Source organism: Pongo abelii, chromosome 12, assembly GCF_028885655.2.
Source record: "Pongo abelii isolate AG06213 chromosome 12, NHGRI_mPonAbe1-v2.0_pri, whole genome shotgun sequence".
NCBI lineage: Eukaryota > Metazoa > Chordata > Mammalia > Primates > Hominidae > Pongo > Pongo abelii.
In genome coordinates, this window is record NC_071997.2 from 112,040,684 (window position 1) to 112,057,658 (window position 16,975).

The 16,975-nt window shown below is 37.0% G+C and overlaps 1 protein-coding gene across 4 annotated transcripts in view; it reads left to right on the forward strand.

The window, feature by feature from the left end:
• LDAH (lipid droplet associated hydrolase) overlaps positions 1-16,975 on the forward strand; it is a 141,543-nt gene that overhangs the window by 80,844 nt on the left and 43,724 nt on the right. For 2 of the 4 annotated variants that reach the window (XM_054546104.2, NM_001132883.1), the window contains 1 exon segment: positions 3,681-3,915. The exons of 1 other annotated variant lie outside the window; for it this stretch is intronic. In XM_054546104.2, the coding sequence (XP_054402079.1) occupies positions 3,681-3,915 (235 nt within the window). 4 annotated transcript variants of the gene reach the window in all.

The window sequence follows — 16,975 nt, forward strand, 5'->3', positions numbered from 1 at the left end:
AGATTGAACATGGCTGAAGAGTCTCTGAGCCTGAGAATATCTCAACATAAGCCTCCAAAACTGAAAAGCAAAGAAAAAGACTGGGAAAAGAAAAAAAAAGAATAAGGACTGTAGGACAACTACAAGAGGTGAAACATATGCATAAGGGGAATACTAGATGGAAAAGAAAGAGAGAAAGAAACAAGAAATATTTCAAACAATAATGACAGAGACATTTCTTAAATTAATGTCAGACATCAAACTTCAGATCCAGGAAACTCAGAAAGAAAATACTAGGGGTTTGAAACTCAGATCTCCATAAAGAAAAGAAGAGCATCAAAGAGGGAATAAACAAAGACTAAAATGTTCATTTTTCTTATTCTTAATTGATCTAACTGATAAGTTTGTTCAAAATAATAATAGCAACAGTGCTTTCGATTATGTATGTTTATATGTTATATGTATGCTTACATATAAGTGAAATGAATGACAACAACACAAGGAGCAGGAGGGAAGACGTAGGATTATTTTGTTTTTGTATGATACACTACTTATAAAGTGGTATAGTGTTATTTAAAAGTGGACTTGGACTAGTTGTAAATGGATATTGCAAACTCTAGGGCAACCACTAGAAGAATTTTTTTTTTTTTTAGAGTATAACTGACATGCTAAGAAAGGAGAGAAAATGGAATCACATAAAATGCTCAATTAAAACCACAAAAGGCAGAAAATATGTGGAAGATGAAAATAGAAAATAATGACAAACATGGTCAATATTAATTTAACTACCGGTAATCACTTTGAACATCAGTGGTCTAGATGCACCAATAGGCCTGGTGTGGTGGCTCACACCTGTATTCCCAGCACTTTGGGAGGCTGAGGCAGGAAGATCACTTGGGCCCAGGAGTTCGAGACCAGCCTGCGCAACATAGGGAGAGAGACCATCTCTACAAAAAATTTGAAAAATCAGCCAGGCATGGTGGTGTGTGCCTGTAGTCCCAGCTACTCAGAAGGCTGAAGTGGGAGGATCTCCTTGAGCCTGGGAGGTCAAGGCTGCTGTGACAGAGTGAGACCCTGTCTCAAAAAAAAAAAAAAAAAAAAAAAAAGAAAAGAAAAGAAAAAGAAAAGCACTAATTAAAAGATTGTTAGGGTGGATCAAAAAACAAGACTCAACTATATGTTGTTTACAAGAACCCCACTTTAAATATAAAGACACATGTAGATGAAAAGTAAATGAATGGAGAAAAATATACCAAGCTAACACTAATCAAAAGAAAACAGGAGTAGCTATATTTCAGACAAGGCTGACTTTTCAAAGCAAAGAAAGTTATCCAGGATAAAAAAGGTCATTACATAATGATAAAGAGGTCAGTCCTCCAAGAAGACATAACAGTCCTTTACGTGCATGTGCCTAGCAGCAAAGCATCAAACTATGTGAGGCAAAAACTGATAGAACTACAAGCATAAATATATGCATCCACTGTCATAGTTGGAGATTTCAACACCCCTTTATCAGAAATGGACAGATCCAGCAGGCAGTAAATGAGTAAAGACCTAGTTGAATTCAACAACACCATCAATCAACTTGATATAATTGACGTCTATAGACTACTTCATCCAACAAGAGCAGAATACACATTCTTCTCAAGATCACATGGAACATTCACCAAGATAGACCACATTATGGTCCGTAAAGCACACCTTAACAAATTTAGAATAGAAATTATATAATGCCTGCTCTCAGACCACAGTGGAATTTAACCAATAAAGGAAAGCCAATAAAGAAACCAATAAAGGAAAGGTAACTGGAAAGTCCTAAAATACATGGAGATTAAACACGGATTACAAATTTCAAGATAAATTAAGAAATAATTTTGAACTAAATGAAAATGAAAACACAACTTATCAAAATTTATGGGATGCTGCAATGAGCCAGGATTGTGCCATAAAATAAAATTAATATATCAGAGATGTAGGTACTCCATGTCCATTGGAACACCCTTCACAATAGCAAAGTTAACGGAATCAACCTAAGTGTCCATCAGCAGATGAATGGATAAAGAAAATGTGTATGTACACAATGGAATACTGCTCAGCCTTAAAAAGAAGTTTTGTCATTTGCAACAATGTAGATGGAGCTGGAGAATATTATGTTAAGTGAAATAAACCAGACACAGGAAGACAAATACTGCATGTCCTCACTTATATGTGGAATCTGAAACAACAGAACTTATAGAGCGGGGAGTAGAATGGTGGTTACTAGAGTCTGGGGTGGTGGGCAGTGGGAGAATGAGGAGAGGATGGTTAGAGGGTACAAAGCCTCAATTAGAAGTAATAAGGTTTTTTCCTTTGGGATATATTGCACAGTACAGTGAGTATAGCAAAAACAGCCTTTATAACAAATGATGCTGGAACAACTGAACGTCCATGTGCAAGAAAATGAATCTAGACACAGACCTTATACTTACCACAAAAACCAACTCAAAATGGATTATAAATCTAAATATGAAACACAACTATAAAATGACTAGAAGATAACATAGGAGAAAACCTAGATGACCTTGGATATGATGATGACTTTTTAGATACAAACCAAAGCTACAGTCCATGAAAGAAATAACAGATAAGCCAAACTTCATTAAAATTAAAAACTTCTACAGAAAGCAAGTCAAGAGAATAAAAAGATGAGTCATAGACTGAGAGAAAATCTTTGAAAAGACACATCTGATAAAAAGACTAATCCAAAATATACAAGGAACTCAGAAAACTCAAAATAAGAAAAATATAAAACCTATTTTAAAATGGGCCAGAAACCTTAACAGATACCTCACCAAAGAAGATATACAGATGACAAATAAACATATGAGAAGATGCTCCGCATCATATGGCATCAAAGAAGTGTAAATTAAAATGACAGTGAGATAACACCACACCTGTTAGAATGGCCAAAATTCAGAACACTGACAATAAATGCTGAAAAGGATATAGAAACAGCAGGATATGGAGCACCTCTCATTCATTACTGGTGGGAATCAAAATAGTACAACCACCTCGGAAGACAGTTTGGTGATTTCATACAAAACTAAACATATTCTTACCATGTGATCCAGCAATTGTGCTCTTAGGTATCTACCCAAAGAAGTTGAAAACTTAGTGCACGCAGGCATTTATAGCAGCTTTATTCATAATTGCCAAAACTTACAAGCAACCAGTATTTCCTTCAGTAGGTGAATGAATAAATACACTGTGGTACATTCAGATGATAGAATATTTTTTAGCATTAAAAAGAAATGAGGGGGCCTGGACATGGTGGGTCACGTGTATAATCCCAGCACTTTGGGAGGCCAAGGCAGGAGGATCATTTGATCCCAGGAGATCAAGACCAGCCTGGGCAACACAGGGAGACCCTCTCTCTACAAAAATATAAAAAATGAGCCAGGCATGGTGGTGCACACCTGTAGTCCCAGTTACTTGGGAGGCCAAGGTGGGAGGATCACTTGCACTCAGGATGAGGCTGCAGTGAGCTGTGATTTTGCCTAGTTATAGGCTGAGAGGGTGGTGAGTGGTGGTTCTTCTCACTCTGAAGAGATCTCTAGTCATTCTAAAACCCAGTCGTTTGTCATTACTATATAGAAGAAACAATAAGTAATGGACCTATCCTTTAAGAAAACCTCTCATCAAAGTATGCTTCTTTATTGCAGGTAATTCGCGCCTTTCTGCTCTTTCCAACAATTGAACGAATGTCTGAGTCACCCAATGGCAGAATTGCCACTCCACTTTTGTGCTGGTTTCGATATGTTCTCTATGTTACTGGCTACTTGTTATTGAAACCGTGTCCTGAGAAAATCAAGTCCTTGCTAATCAGAAGGGGCCTTCAAGTAATGAACCTAGAGAATGAATTTTCACCATTGAATATATTAGAACCATTCTGCCTTGGTAAGCACAGATTTTAAAATGTATATGTTTATTCTTGTATCGCAAAATGTTTACACAGTACTCTCTGACAGTGGACAAATATCAAGCAAGCAATTATTTACTAGTTTTTTTCCCTCTTCCAAAAGTTTAAAACTAGAAATAAATAAAATTAGAAATAGAATGAATTTTTTCATAAGAAATTAGACAGAAAAGCCTCATCAAGCTTTAATTTTACTTTATGTTTCTGATTCTTCACTCTAGCGGCAGGGCAGTGAGAAACACTTCTTCCACATATAGTACATAGTATATATGGAGTCCCTACAGGAATCCTGGGTGTGCCTGTTAGCTTAGTGGGAGTACTTTACAAAAAACAGCACAAGGACACAAAGGCTAATATTCTTGTAGAGTTAACAGGTTGTTTTTATTTTCCTCCTTTAAATGTTTTGGGAGAATTTAAATCATAGAAGTAATAAATAGTTGTCATGGTAATGTGTTTTAATACTGGGTGCTTTGCTGATTTTTATGAATATGCTAGGAAATGTTTTTGTGACTTTACTTTTTGGCTTCAAAAGTTGTTTAAAAATGTAGTCTATCTTTTTAGATCATACTATTTTATACTATATTTATAAATGACTTTCATAATAAAGTAATCTTAGTTTCTTAATCTATAAGGTGGGGATAACAATACTCCGTACTTCAAAAGGTTATTCTAGTGTTAAATGTGATAAAATATGCAAAGCTTCTATCTAGTATTTTATTTATAACAGACCTCCAATGAACGATGTAACAATTAGTTGCAGCAGTAGCTAATGGCACTTTCTAAGCTTTTACCTGTGTTCCTCAAAAGAACTAATAAGGTTTAGTATTGCTGTTGTCCCCATTTTAGATGAAGCAACTGAGATACAAAGAGGTTACATGATTGCCCAAAGTTATACAACTAGTATGTAGTGTTGAAACCCAGGCATTCTGCCACTGTATTGCATTTCCTTTCACCATAGCTGGTGCTGTTGCCCTTGTTAATGATAACAGCAGGACTCCTGAATAAAGTTTTCCATGCTTAGCTGTATTAAGAATGCCATGTCACATGCGTAATGTACTAGAAACAAGTTAACAGCCCTGCCTGTTCAGTTGTACAGCTGCAGTTCATATGGGAGGTGTTTTTCTAAATATGTAACAAGAAGCAGTCCTCAAAAATACAAGGTTCAGTATATTTGTCCTATTGATAGATTTTTTCCCCCTTCCATTTTCCCTCCAATTTCCATTCTTTAATATAGCCTTAGCATAGTGGTTAAAAAAGATGAGATAGGAAGAGAGAAAGCAAGGGCTAAGGACAGTCATAGAAATTGCCAGAGGTTGAAGTTAGAAATATCCCTTAAAGACCATTTGGTCCAACTCCTCATCTCTCCACCATATTGTTAAGGAAAGGGGTCCCGATCCAGACCCTAAGAGAGGGTTCTTGGATCTTGCACAAGAAAGAATTCAGGGTGAGTCTGCAGTGCAAAGCAAAAGCAAGTTTATTAAGTAAGTAAAGTGGTGAAAGAACAGCTCCTCCATAGACAGAGTAGGATATTCCTGAAAATAAGAGGAGGGACGCACCCACCCTAGGTACAATGCATTTATATATAGGGAGCTGTGTTCTGCTACAAGGGTTTGTGATAAAGGATTAATTTTCTTAATTACTATATTTTGCAAGAATCGATATATTATTATTACTATTTTGAGATGGAGTCTCACTCTGTTGCCCAGGCTGGAGTGCAGTGGCGTGATCTCGGCCCACTGCAACCTCCGCTTCCCGGGTTCAAGTGATTCTCCTGCCTCAGCCTCCTGAGTAGCTAGGACTACAGGCAAGCACCACTGTGACCAGCTAATTTCTATATTTTTTTTAGAGACAGTTTCACCATGTTGGCCAGGCTGGTCTCAAACTCCTGACCTCGTGATCCGCCCGCCTCAGCCTCCCAAAGTTCTGGGATTACAGGCATGAGCCACCGCGCCCAGCCCAAGAATCGATATTTTTATCTTTAAAGCAAAATTAGGAATGCCTTTGTTCTCCAGATATCAGGATATCTGGACACTCCCAAGTCTGAGTCTGTTTTAGTAAACATTATTAATTTGTTCCCTTAACTTTAAACATCTAGAGGCTCGGAATGCCTTACTTCCTGGGAATACAGTCCAGCAAGTTTCAGCCTCATTTTCCTAGCCCACACTCAAAATGAAGTCTCTCTGGTTCAAACGCCTCTGACAGTATTATGGAACAGATGCCTACTGGTGAAAAATAGTACTGACAAGAAGTCAGAAACCCTCAACTCTCATTTTGGTTCTGCCCTAGAGTCACTCTGTGGCTTTTGTTTAGTTACTTCCCCTCGTTGGTTTTCAGTTGTTGATTAAATCAAGAGTTAAGGCCAGTCTACCTTTGGAAATTACTTGAGACCCAATGGAATCAACATTTGAAATTCTGGCAAATATATGTAAAATTCTCCACATATACTTTGATAAGATCATTTTACTTCTCTTTACAGGTTTGTTTGTCCCTCCCAGCCCCTTGTTGCTTTTTGTCATTTTCTTTTTGCCTTGTAGAATGTATTTTATAAAGCATTCTTCAGTTACGGATTCCATTTTCCTCCTGGGACTTCTGCTTCCAGGAAGATAGAGTAAATGGACTTTCCACTATTTCTCCTGCTAAGTACTAAAAACCCTGGATATTATCTATAAAACAACATTAAGAAGACTATACAAGGTAGAGAATAGAAAGCAGGCTATGTAGAGACTTTGGGACCCAAGGAACAAACATGGTGGTGAGTTCCCTGGGTTTTCTTTTTACCACATATATCCTAGATGTGGAGCCAGCAACCCAGAAACACCAAAGAGTAGAGACTTTTAAAGGTCCTAACAAAAGCCTACTCTCTCTAGCCCAAAGACCAGGAAAGGAGCAATGTTTTATAGAGTAGGAAAAAATAGTCTTCTCCCTACCTTGTATAGTTCTTACCTGGGGCAGATCTTTGTTACAAAAGACAGATTAACAAGAAAAATGTATAAATTTATTAACATTTATATTTCATATGTACATGGGAGATACCCAGAGAAATGAGTAAATCTCAAAGAGGTGGCTTCTGAGTTCAGACTTAAATACCATCTTCAACTAAAACAAAGAAAGGAGGTCAGTAATGCGAGGTGACCAAGAAAAGCACTGCACACAAGACAAAAGTTTGTTGTGCAGATTTAAGTTAGTGCCCTTTGCATTGATAATAGAGTCCATGGTGATTTAGAGTCATCCTTCATGGTACAGAGAGGAAAACACCCATACAAATGGAAATGTCCTTTATAGATGTGAATTTCCCTTTAAAAAGGGAACTTCTCCATTTTAGAGCTTCTCCTGTGTCTCCAGTTTCTCAAAATATTCAGTTTAAAATAATCCTTTTGCCCAAGAGACATCTTTAGGGATGTTGTATTTTGGTCCCCTACAGTCATTTTGTGGCAGTATATTCTGGTCTTCAATACTTTCTTTCTTTATTATTATTATATATTTTTTGAGACAGAGTCTCACTCTGCCACCCAGGCTGTGGTTCAATCTCGGCTCACTGCAACCTCCGCCTCCTGGGTTCAAGCAATTCTCCTGCCTCAGTCTCCCAAGTAGCTGGAACTACAGGTGCCTGCCACGACTCCCAGCTAATTTTTGTATTTTTAGTACAGACGGGGTTTCACCATATTGGCCAGGCTGGTCTCAACCTCCTAACCTCAGGTGATCCACCCACCTTGGCCTCCCAAAACCCTGGGTTTACAGGTGTGAGCCACCGCACCTGGCCTCTGGTCTTTAATACTTTCTAAAAGAAACGTTTAGACAGTAACTGCTCTACTCTACTCCAGCCACTTCCAGTCATGCCTGCAAAGATTGAGTGGACTTTACCCTCTCCCCAGCAGTAATGAAGCACCCCCTCTCTTTCCCTGCTCTAGGGTACTGTCCCAGAAGAGGCTGAGTAGAGAGCGAAGACTTTCATCACTGCCCTGCAGTAATGGGGCCACCATCACCACTACCCCCATATTATCAGTAAAGGTCATGTGGGGAGAAGTAGCAAGGGACTCCCCACTTGTCCCAGCCAAGATGGTAACAGTGGAAGCCTAGTACAGAGTCAGAATTGCTTCCCCTACCCAGCAGCTATGAGGAGCCCCTTCATCCCTTGAGTGTCAACAGAAGTCAGATGGGTAACTTAGACTCTACCCTACGTGGCCATAATGAAAAAAACATCTAAAACACAAAGTTTAAGTAAGATCCAGAATCTCATAATACTCAAACTGTCCATGTTTTAGTTGAAAATCACTTGTCTAACAAAATCTCAACTTGACTGGAAAAAAAAAAATCAATGCCAACACCAAAATGACAGAGATATTAGAATTATCTGACAATGACTTTAAAGCAGCCATTATAAAAATTATTTAATAATCAATTAATAAACATGTTTGAAGCTAATGAGAAGATAGAAAATCTTAGGAAAGAGAAGATTAAAAAAAAACTGAATGGAAATTTTAGAACAAATTTAAAATCTCAATGGATGGAACCAACAATAAAATGAGGGGACAGAGGAAAGAATCAGTGAATATGAGATTAGATTAACAGAAATTATCCAACAGAAAGAAAATAGACTAAAAAGGAGAAAAAAAGGAACAACCTCAGGGACCTGTTGGACTACAACGAAAGATCTAACATTTGTGATAACACTAGTCCTAGAAATAGAGAGTAGGTCTGGAAAAGTATTCAAAGAAATAATGGTAAAAAAAACTCCCAAATTTTGCAAAAGATATGAATTTACAGATTCAGGAAGCTGAGCGAATTTAAAACAGAATAAACCCAAAGAAATCTACACTAAAACACATCATAACCAAGCTTTGAAAACTAAAACAAAGAAAATGTCTTGAAAACAGCCAGAAGAGCAAAGCAGTCAGAATAGCAAAGCAGCCAGAAGAGCAAAGCAATTCATGGAAGAAAGTCTGTTTGAAGGACAGCTAGTTTTTTGTCAGAATCCATGGAGACCCAAAGGAAAATGACAAAATGCAAAATGAAAATAACTATCAATCCAAAATTCTATATCTAGCAAAAGTATCTTTCAGGAAAGAAGGGGAAATTTAGCATTCTCAAGTGTTGAAAAACTAAAAGAACTTGTCAACATTAGATCTATCCTAAAAGAATAACTGCAGGAAGTTCTCTCAAGAGAGAGGAAATGATAAAAGAAGGAATCTGGGAACGTCAAAAAGAACAGTGAACAGGTTAAAATGTGGACAAGTGCAACTTTCTTCTCTTTAGATTTCTAAATTATGTTTAACAGTTAAAGCAAAAATTATAGCACTGTCTCTTATGGTTCTAAATATACACAGAGGAAATATTTAGGGCAACGATTTTATAAATGGGGGAGGGTACAGGGACATAATGGCAAGTAATGTTTCCACACTTCAACTGTAAGATGTAACCACATGTAGATGGTAATAAGTCATGTGTATATGTAATGTAGTACCTAGAACAGCCATTTCAAATGCTATTCAAAAGAGATACTCAAAATCACCATGGATAGATCAAGATGGAATTCTATATTTAGAAACACATTGATTGGAAGGCCAGAAAAAGAACTCAGAGACATGACAGAGAACAAACAGAAAACAAGTAATAAAATGATCATCCATGATTATATTGAATGTAAATCTAAATATACAATTAAAAGAAATTGGCAGGGTAGATTAGAAAACATGACTCAATTGTATGCTGTCCTCGAAAGTCTTAGTTTAAATATAACAATATAAGTAGGTTGAAAGCAAAAGGATGAGAAAAGATACATTATGCAAACATTTATAAGCAAAGGAAACCAGGAATAGATTTATTAATATCAGATAAAGTAGAATTCAGTGCAAAGAAAATTACCTAATAGACATTTGTAGAACACTCCACCCAAAACAGAATTGATATCAACATGTTAATATCATTGAAACCATACAGAGTATGTTCAGTGATCACAATGGAATCAAACTAGAAATCAACAACAGAATAACAAAAGTTAGATCTTTAAATACTTGGAAAGTAAACTGCACACTTCTAAACAACTCATGAGTCAAAAATGGAAATTACAAAGAAATTCAAATAATACTACATGTAAATAATAAAACTATAGCTCACAACTGTAATCCTAGCACTTTGGGAGTCTGAGATGGAAGGATCTCTTGAGCCCAGGAGTGCTAGACCAGCCAGGGCAACACAGTGAGACCCTGTCTCTATAAAAAATTTAAAAATTGGCCAGGCACTGTGGCTCATGCATGTAATCCCAGCACTTTGAGAGGCTAAGGTGGGCAGATCACTTGAGTCCAGGAGTTCAAGACCAGCCTGGGCAACATAATGAAACCCCATCTCTACTAAAAATACAAAAATTAGCTGGGCATGGTGGCGCACACCTGTAACAAGTCCTAGCTACTTGGGGGACTGAGGCAGAAGGATCCCTTGAGCCTGGGAAGTCAAGGCTGCAGTGAGCCGAGATCATGCCACTGCACTCCAGCCTGGGTGACCAAGTGAGATCCTGTCTCAAAATAAATAAATAAATAAATATTAGCCAGGCATGGAGGTATAGCCTGTAGTCTCAGCTTCTTGGGCAGGCTAAGATGGAAGGATCACTTGAGCCCAGGAGACCAAGCCTGCAGTAAGCCATGATCATGCCACTGAACTCCAGCCTGGGTGACAGAGTGAAAGCATCTCAAAAAAAATAAAATTATTAATAATTAATAATAAAACTGAATCAAAATGAAAATACAGCATATTAAAATTTGTGGGACACAGCTAAAACAGTGATGAGACAAAAATGTATGCTGGTGTCTGAAATGATTACATTAGAAAAGAAGAAAAGTCCTAGTAACCTAAGCTTCAACCTCAAGAACCTAGAAAAAGAGGAGCAAAATAAACCCAAAAGGAGGGAAAGGAAAGAAATAACAAGAATAGAAATTAGGGTTAGGAGCAGTGGCTCACATCTAGAATGCCAGCACTTTGGAAGGCTGAGGCAGGAGGTTTGCTTAAGGCCAGGAGTTGGAGACCAGCCTAGACGACATAGTGAGACCCTGTCTCTACCAAAAAAATTGAAAACAAAAACAATAGAGAAAATCAATTGAACAAGAAAGCGGCTACTTTGAAAGAGTAATAAAACTGACAAACCCCTAGCAAGACTGACAAAGAAAAAACCGCTGAAGACACAAATTACCAGTATCAGAAATGAAATAGAAAATATCACTATAGAGCCTACACCCATCAAAAGGATAATAAAGGCTACTGTGAACAACTCTACACATACAAATTTGACAACTGGAATGAAATAAACCAATTATTCACACGTGGACACACTACCACAACTCATCCAAGATGAAATAGATCATTTGAAGAGCCCTATAACTTTGAAGGAAACTCAATTTGTAATTTTAAAACTTCCAAAAAAAGACATTTGGAGGCTCAGATGATTTCACTGAAGAACTATACCTAATGTTTAAAGAAATATTAACACAATTCTACCTATTTTTTAAATAGAAAATAGGAGGAAACACATCCCAGTTCACTTTTTGAAGCTAGTATTATCTAATATCAAAACCAGAGAAAAATAATACAAAAAAAAGAAGAAACTACAGGCCAGTATCCCCTATCAGTATAGAGACAAACATCTCTAATAAAATATTACCAAATAGAATTCAGCAGTATATAAAAAGAATTATATACTACTCTATTACCAACTGTGATTTATTCCAGGGATGCAAGGCTAGTATAACATTCAAAAATCCATTAATATAATCTAACATATTAACAGGCTAAAGAAGATAAACCACATGATTTTATCAACTGATGCAGGGAAAAAAAATATTTTGAATGAATGCTTTTCTTCTAAGACTAGAAACAAGACAAAGATGTCTTCTGTCAGCACTCTTATTCAACATAGTGCTAGACGTTCTAGTCAGTCCAGTAAGGTAAGGCAAGGAAATAAAAGATATACAGATCAGAAGAGAAGAAATTAATCTCGTTTGTAGATGGCATGATTGTCTGTAGAGAAAATCCCAAGGATGGTTCTGTGGCTCTGCCAGGGAATAAAAATATATCAAATGATTTAAAAAAAAAAAAAAACTAAAAGAAAAAAATGACAATCCCAAGGAATCTACCAAAAACAAACTTTGAGGATTGATACGAGTTCAACAATGTCACAGGATACAAGATAAGCAGAAAAGTCAATATTATTTGCATACACTAGCAATAGAAACCAAAATTTAAAATATAATATACATGTTTAGGCAGTCAGAAAAATTAAATTTTGGGCGTAAATTTAGAAAAAACATATACATAATTATATGCTGAAAATGAAGACTGTTAATAAAGAAACAAAAGAAGACCTAAGTAAATGGAGAGACATACCATGTTCATGGATTGGAAGACTCAACATACTAAACATGTATTAATGCACTCTCACACTGGGTAATTTATAAAGAAAGGAGGTTTAATTGGCTCACAGTTCCACAGGCTGTACAGGAAGCATGGCAGCATCCACTCCTGCAGACGCCTCAACTAGCTTTTACTCATGGCATAAGGCAAAGTGGGAGCAGGCGTCTAACAAGGCAGGAGCAGGACTGAGAAAGAGCAGTGGGGGAGGTGCTACACACTTTAAACAACCAGATCTTGAGACAACTCCATCATTATTGCTATAACAGCACCAAGGGGGATGGTGTTAAGTCATAAGAAACCATCCCCATGATTGTTACATCTCACCAGGTCCCATCTCCAACATTGGGGATTACATTGAGGACATGAGATTTGGGTGAGGACACAAATCCAAACCATATCAGATGTCAATTCTTCCTAAATTGATATGCATATTCAACATAGTTGCTATCAAAATCCGAGCAAGATTTTTTTGTAGCTATCGACATGATTATTCTAAAATGTATTTGGAAAGGCAAAGGAATAAGAATTACTAAGACAGTTTTGTAAAAGAAGAATAAAGTGGAAGGAGTGAGTCTGTCTGGTTGCAAGATTTATTATGTAGCTACAGTAATCAAAACTTTGTGATATTGATAAAGGGATTAATACATAAATCAATGGAACAGAGAAGAGAACCGAGAAATAGACCCACACAAATGTGCCTAACTGATTTTTGACAAGAGGGCAAAAGCAATTTGATAAAAGAGGAATTGCCATTTCAACAATGTTGCTGGAGCACTTGGCTCTTCTTAGGCCAAAAGAAAAAAAGAAGAAGAAAGGAAGGAAGGAAATGAACCTCAACCTAAACTGTAAACCTTACACCTTATAAAAAAGTTAACTCTAAATGAGTCATGAATTTTAATATAAATCTTAAAACTACAATCCTTTTAGAAAAAAGGGAGAAAATATTCAGGATCAGGATCTAGGACTAGGCAAAGACTAGCTGGGTGTGATCACAGTGAGATATCGTTACACACCTATCAAAATGGCTAAAATAAAAAAAAATTAGCAACCACAAATGCTGGTAAGGATGCAGAGAAACTGGATCACTCACACATTGCTGCTGATAATGTAAAATGGTGCACCCACCCTGGAAAGCAGTTTCACAGTTAAAAACCTAAACACGCAGCTACCCTATGACCCAGCAGTTAGACTCCTAGGCATTCATCCCTGATATGTGAAAACTGGTGTTCAGAGAAAAACCTATATATGAATGCTTATTGTAGTTTTATTCATAATAGCCAAAAACTGGAAACAACCCAGAGGTATTTTCAATGGGTAAATTATTAAACTGTGGTAAAGCCATACCATGGAATTCTACTTGATAATAAAAAGGAACAGACTTTTAATACACACAGCAACTTGTGTCCATCTCCAGAGAATTATGCTCAGTGAAAAAAAAAGCAACCCTTAAGGATTACATACTGTGTGATTCCATTTATATAGCATTCTTGAAGTGATAACATTATAGAAATGAAGAACAGATAAGTGGTTGCCAGGGGTTAAAAATTAAAGATAAAAATTTAGCTAGGCATGGTGGCACACACCTGTAGTCCTGGCTACTTTGGAGGTTGAGGTAGGAGGATCGCTTGAGCCTAGGAGTTCAAGGTTACAGCGAGCTGTGATTGCACCACTTGCACTTCAGCCTGGGCAACAGAGGAAGACCCTGTCTCTTTAAAAAATACATACATATCCTGGCTGTAACATTATACTGTGGTTTTGCAAGATATTACCATGAGAGAAACTGGGTAAAAGGTACATGGATTTCTGTATATTATTTCTTACACCTGCATGTAAATCTACAACTATCTTAAAATAAAAGTTGAATTAAAAACAAAAAGCGTTCTCCAGCTAGGGATACCACTTTCCTCCCTGGGATAGGTGTTCCCCTCATCCTGACTGCCTGAATTAGGAGCTCCTTGTCCTTGAGACATTGAGAAGGTTGAGGACCCAGAGTCCCAGGGCTGAGGACACCATTAGATATGCAGCTGTACTTAATGCCTCTTTAGAAATATTTTCTAAACCCAAATCAGGACATGGGATATAAATTTTATATATTTTTTAAATTTATATATGAAAAGTCTAGCTATGACAAATTATTCTTAACGGTATATTTGCTGAATATATAATATATCACATATAACATATAATCAAGTGTTTAATGTTTTTAATTAAAACAGGAAATTATGTAAAAGTATTTTCCACTTTTTCTGCATCAGAGTTATATACACTTCAGGAGAAGTAGGCTCCAAAAGCTGCACTTGAAAGAAAGGACTCTTCCTTTTAATTGTAATAATTGACCTCTTACTTCATCTTCCAGAAGACTGAAGTTTAGGCAGCAGGGAGCAAGACGGTTTAGGCATAAGACATATTTCCCTCCCCAATCCAAGGCAACCAGAGTTTTACACTACATTGTTGCTTGAAGAACCCTGGGCTTCCTTTCTCACACAACCCTGATACATGAAATACATTTTGTAAATCAGACTGAACATTCAGCTACATTTCTTCATCTCTGTTCTAAATAACAAACTAGCAAACAAATTTTTGGAGTTCAGTCCTCCTATTTCTTACATCCTTTCCTTTTCTGATCTTTTAATCCCTTGGCTCTAATCTGGCCTTCTGATAGCCAAATAACTACTACTTAAGTGTTCTCTGATTTTTTTTTCCCCCATAACCTACCCAGTGTGTGTAACCTTGGGTAAAGGAAAATGAAGCAATAGTTACCTGTCTTCTTTCTTCTTTGGGTTATTGGTTCATTCCCTACTTGGGTTCATAGTTCACTTCCTAGTAGCCAGCCTCTTCCCTCTAGATCTGCAGTGCCACCCCTGCCTCCTCTTGCAATAACCCTCACAGAAGCTGCCTTCCCCCAGGCTTGCCCTCACCATCACTTTGATGATTCCTAGTACCTTGCTTCCCACAAAGAGAAGGTCCCAACTGAGAGAGAGCAACACTCAACAGAAGACCCTAACTTTGGGAGATGATTAGTGGGCTCTGCTAGAGTTTACACTCCATGAAGAGTGGACATAACTAATGTTCATACCAGCTACTTGCATCGGCATAATTTTCGTGGTTACACGAAGAGTGGGGTTATCAAGGGAAAAGAAGATCAGGTCAGAGATCATTCCCAGCTGGGAATCTGGTCCAGCTGGATATTTCCTCCTGGCCCCCACAGACCTGTTTCTCTGTGGCTTGACTGTCATCCAGACAACGACCTTTTAACCTGCCAGCATGCCTTTTAGGAGGCTTTGCAGTGTTTGCACATTATGTAATGTCTGTGCTTCAGTAGAAATCTTACGGAAACAAATGGAGGAAGTTTGCTAGTCCAAGCAGTGGATAATAAATCCTGCGCTATCTAGATAGAAACTGGTTTTCTGTATCCTTTAGTTTATACGCGCATTTTTGTTGTTGTTGTTGTAAGCTCTGAAAAATTCTAGGAACCAAAATATTCAAATATTTCAAATCCTGCTGCCCTTTTGGCAAAGATGGCACATCCTTTCCTGTAGGCTTGAGTTCTGGGGCATTAGCGTTCTTCTCTAGTATGAGTGAGTGAAATATCATTTCCTATCCAGCATTCAGAGAAGAGTAGCCCTACATCAGTTAGCGTACATTATAAACTTTACCACAGTGTTCATCAATGTCATTTTGTTAACTAGGTTGTTTTAAATGTTATTTTTAAAGAACATATATGGATTTTTTTCTTCAGTTTTAATTCTGGAATGTTTGCTACTCTGTACTTTCTTCTGTTGTTCTTCCACTTCATGAAAAATAGGCTTTTCACTGAGACAGCTAAATTGATTTTCTGATCAAAGCTAAAAGAAAATATGTCTTAGTTCAGCAGTATAGCAGGTCAAAATAATTAACTTTAAAAAATATTCTAGGGTCTTTTCGTTAGTTAGGCCAAATTGATATTTTATTTCCTTTCAGTTACCTAACTAGAAAAACATAGCACGAGAGACATAGGGAATTTCTGGTAGATTACATTACTTTGTTGAATATATTCTTGTAAAAGAAATTTTCATAATTTTTTCTTTCCTTAATATGGAATTAACTTTTTAAGATATAAAATGAACTATTAAATGAGATGACAACATAAGCATTTGCATCACTAAAGAATCACAAATTTCTTCTAGAATATTTTTAACTCAATCCCAGAATAATTTTTGAATAAGATGAAACCAGACTGTCATGTTACCTATTCTCTCACTTATCTGAGCAGCTTATGAAAATCTGTTTATAAAACCCAACTGTGGCTTTTATTTATTTATTTATATTAGAGACAGGGTATTGCTATGTTGGCCAAGCTAGTCGCAAACTTCAGGCCTCAAGCAGTCCTCCCACCTTGGCCTCCCACAGTGCTGATATTACAGGTGTGAGCCATCATGCCTGGCCCCAACTGCAGCTTTTAATGATTCATGCAAGTATAACCTAAAATTCAGGAATGAGGGAAAAGGTTTTTTCTGTTTGTTTTTGTTTTTGTTTTTCAGTCAGTATTCGGATTTAGGACAAGAGGTGATTAGTGTAGTACTAGGATATAATCTCTGGTTTAGAAGTTAATAGCCCAATGAATATCTTATATTTTCTAGAGAAATTTTTATATTTCAAAATTAA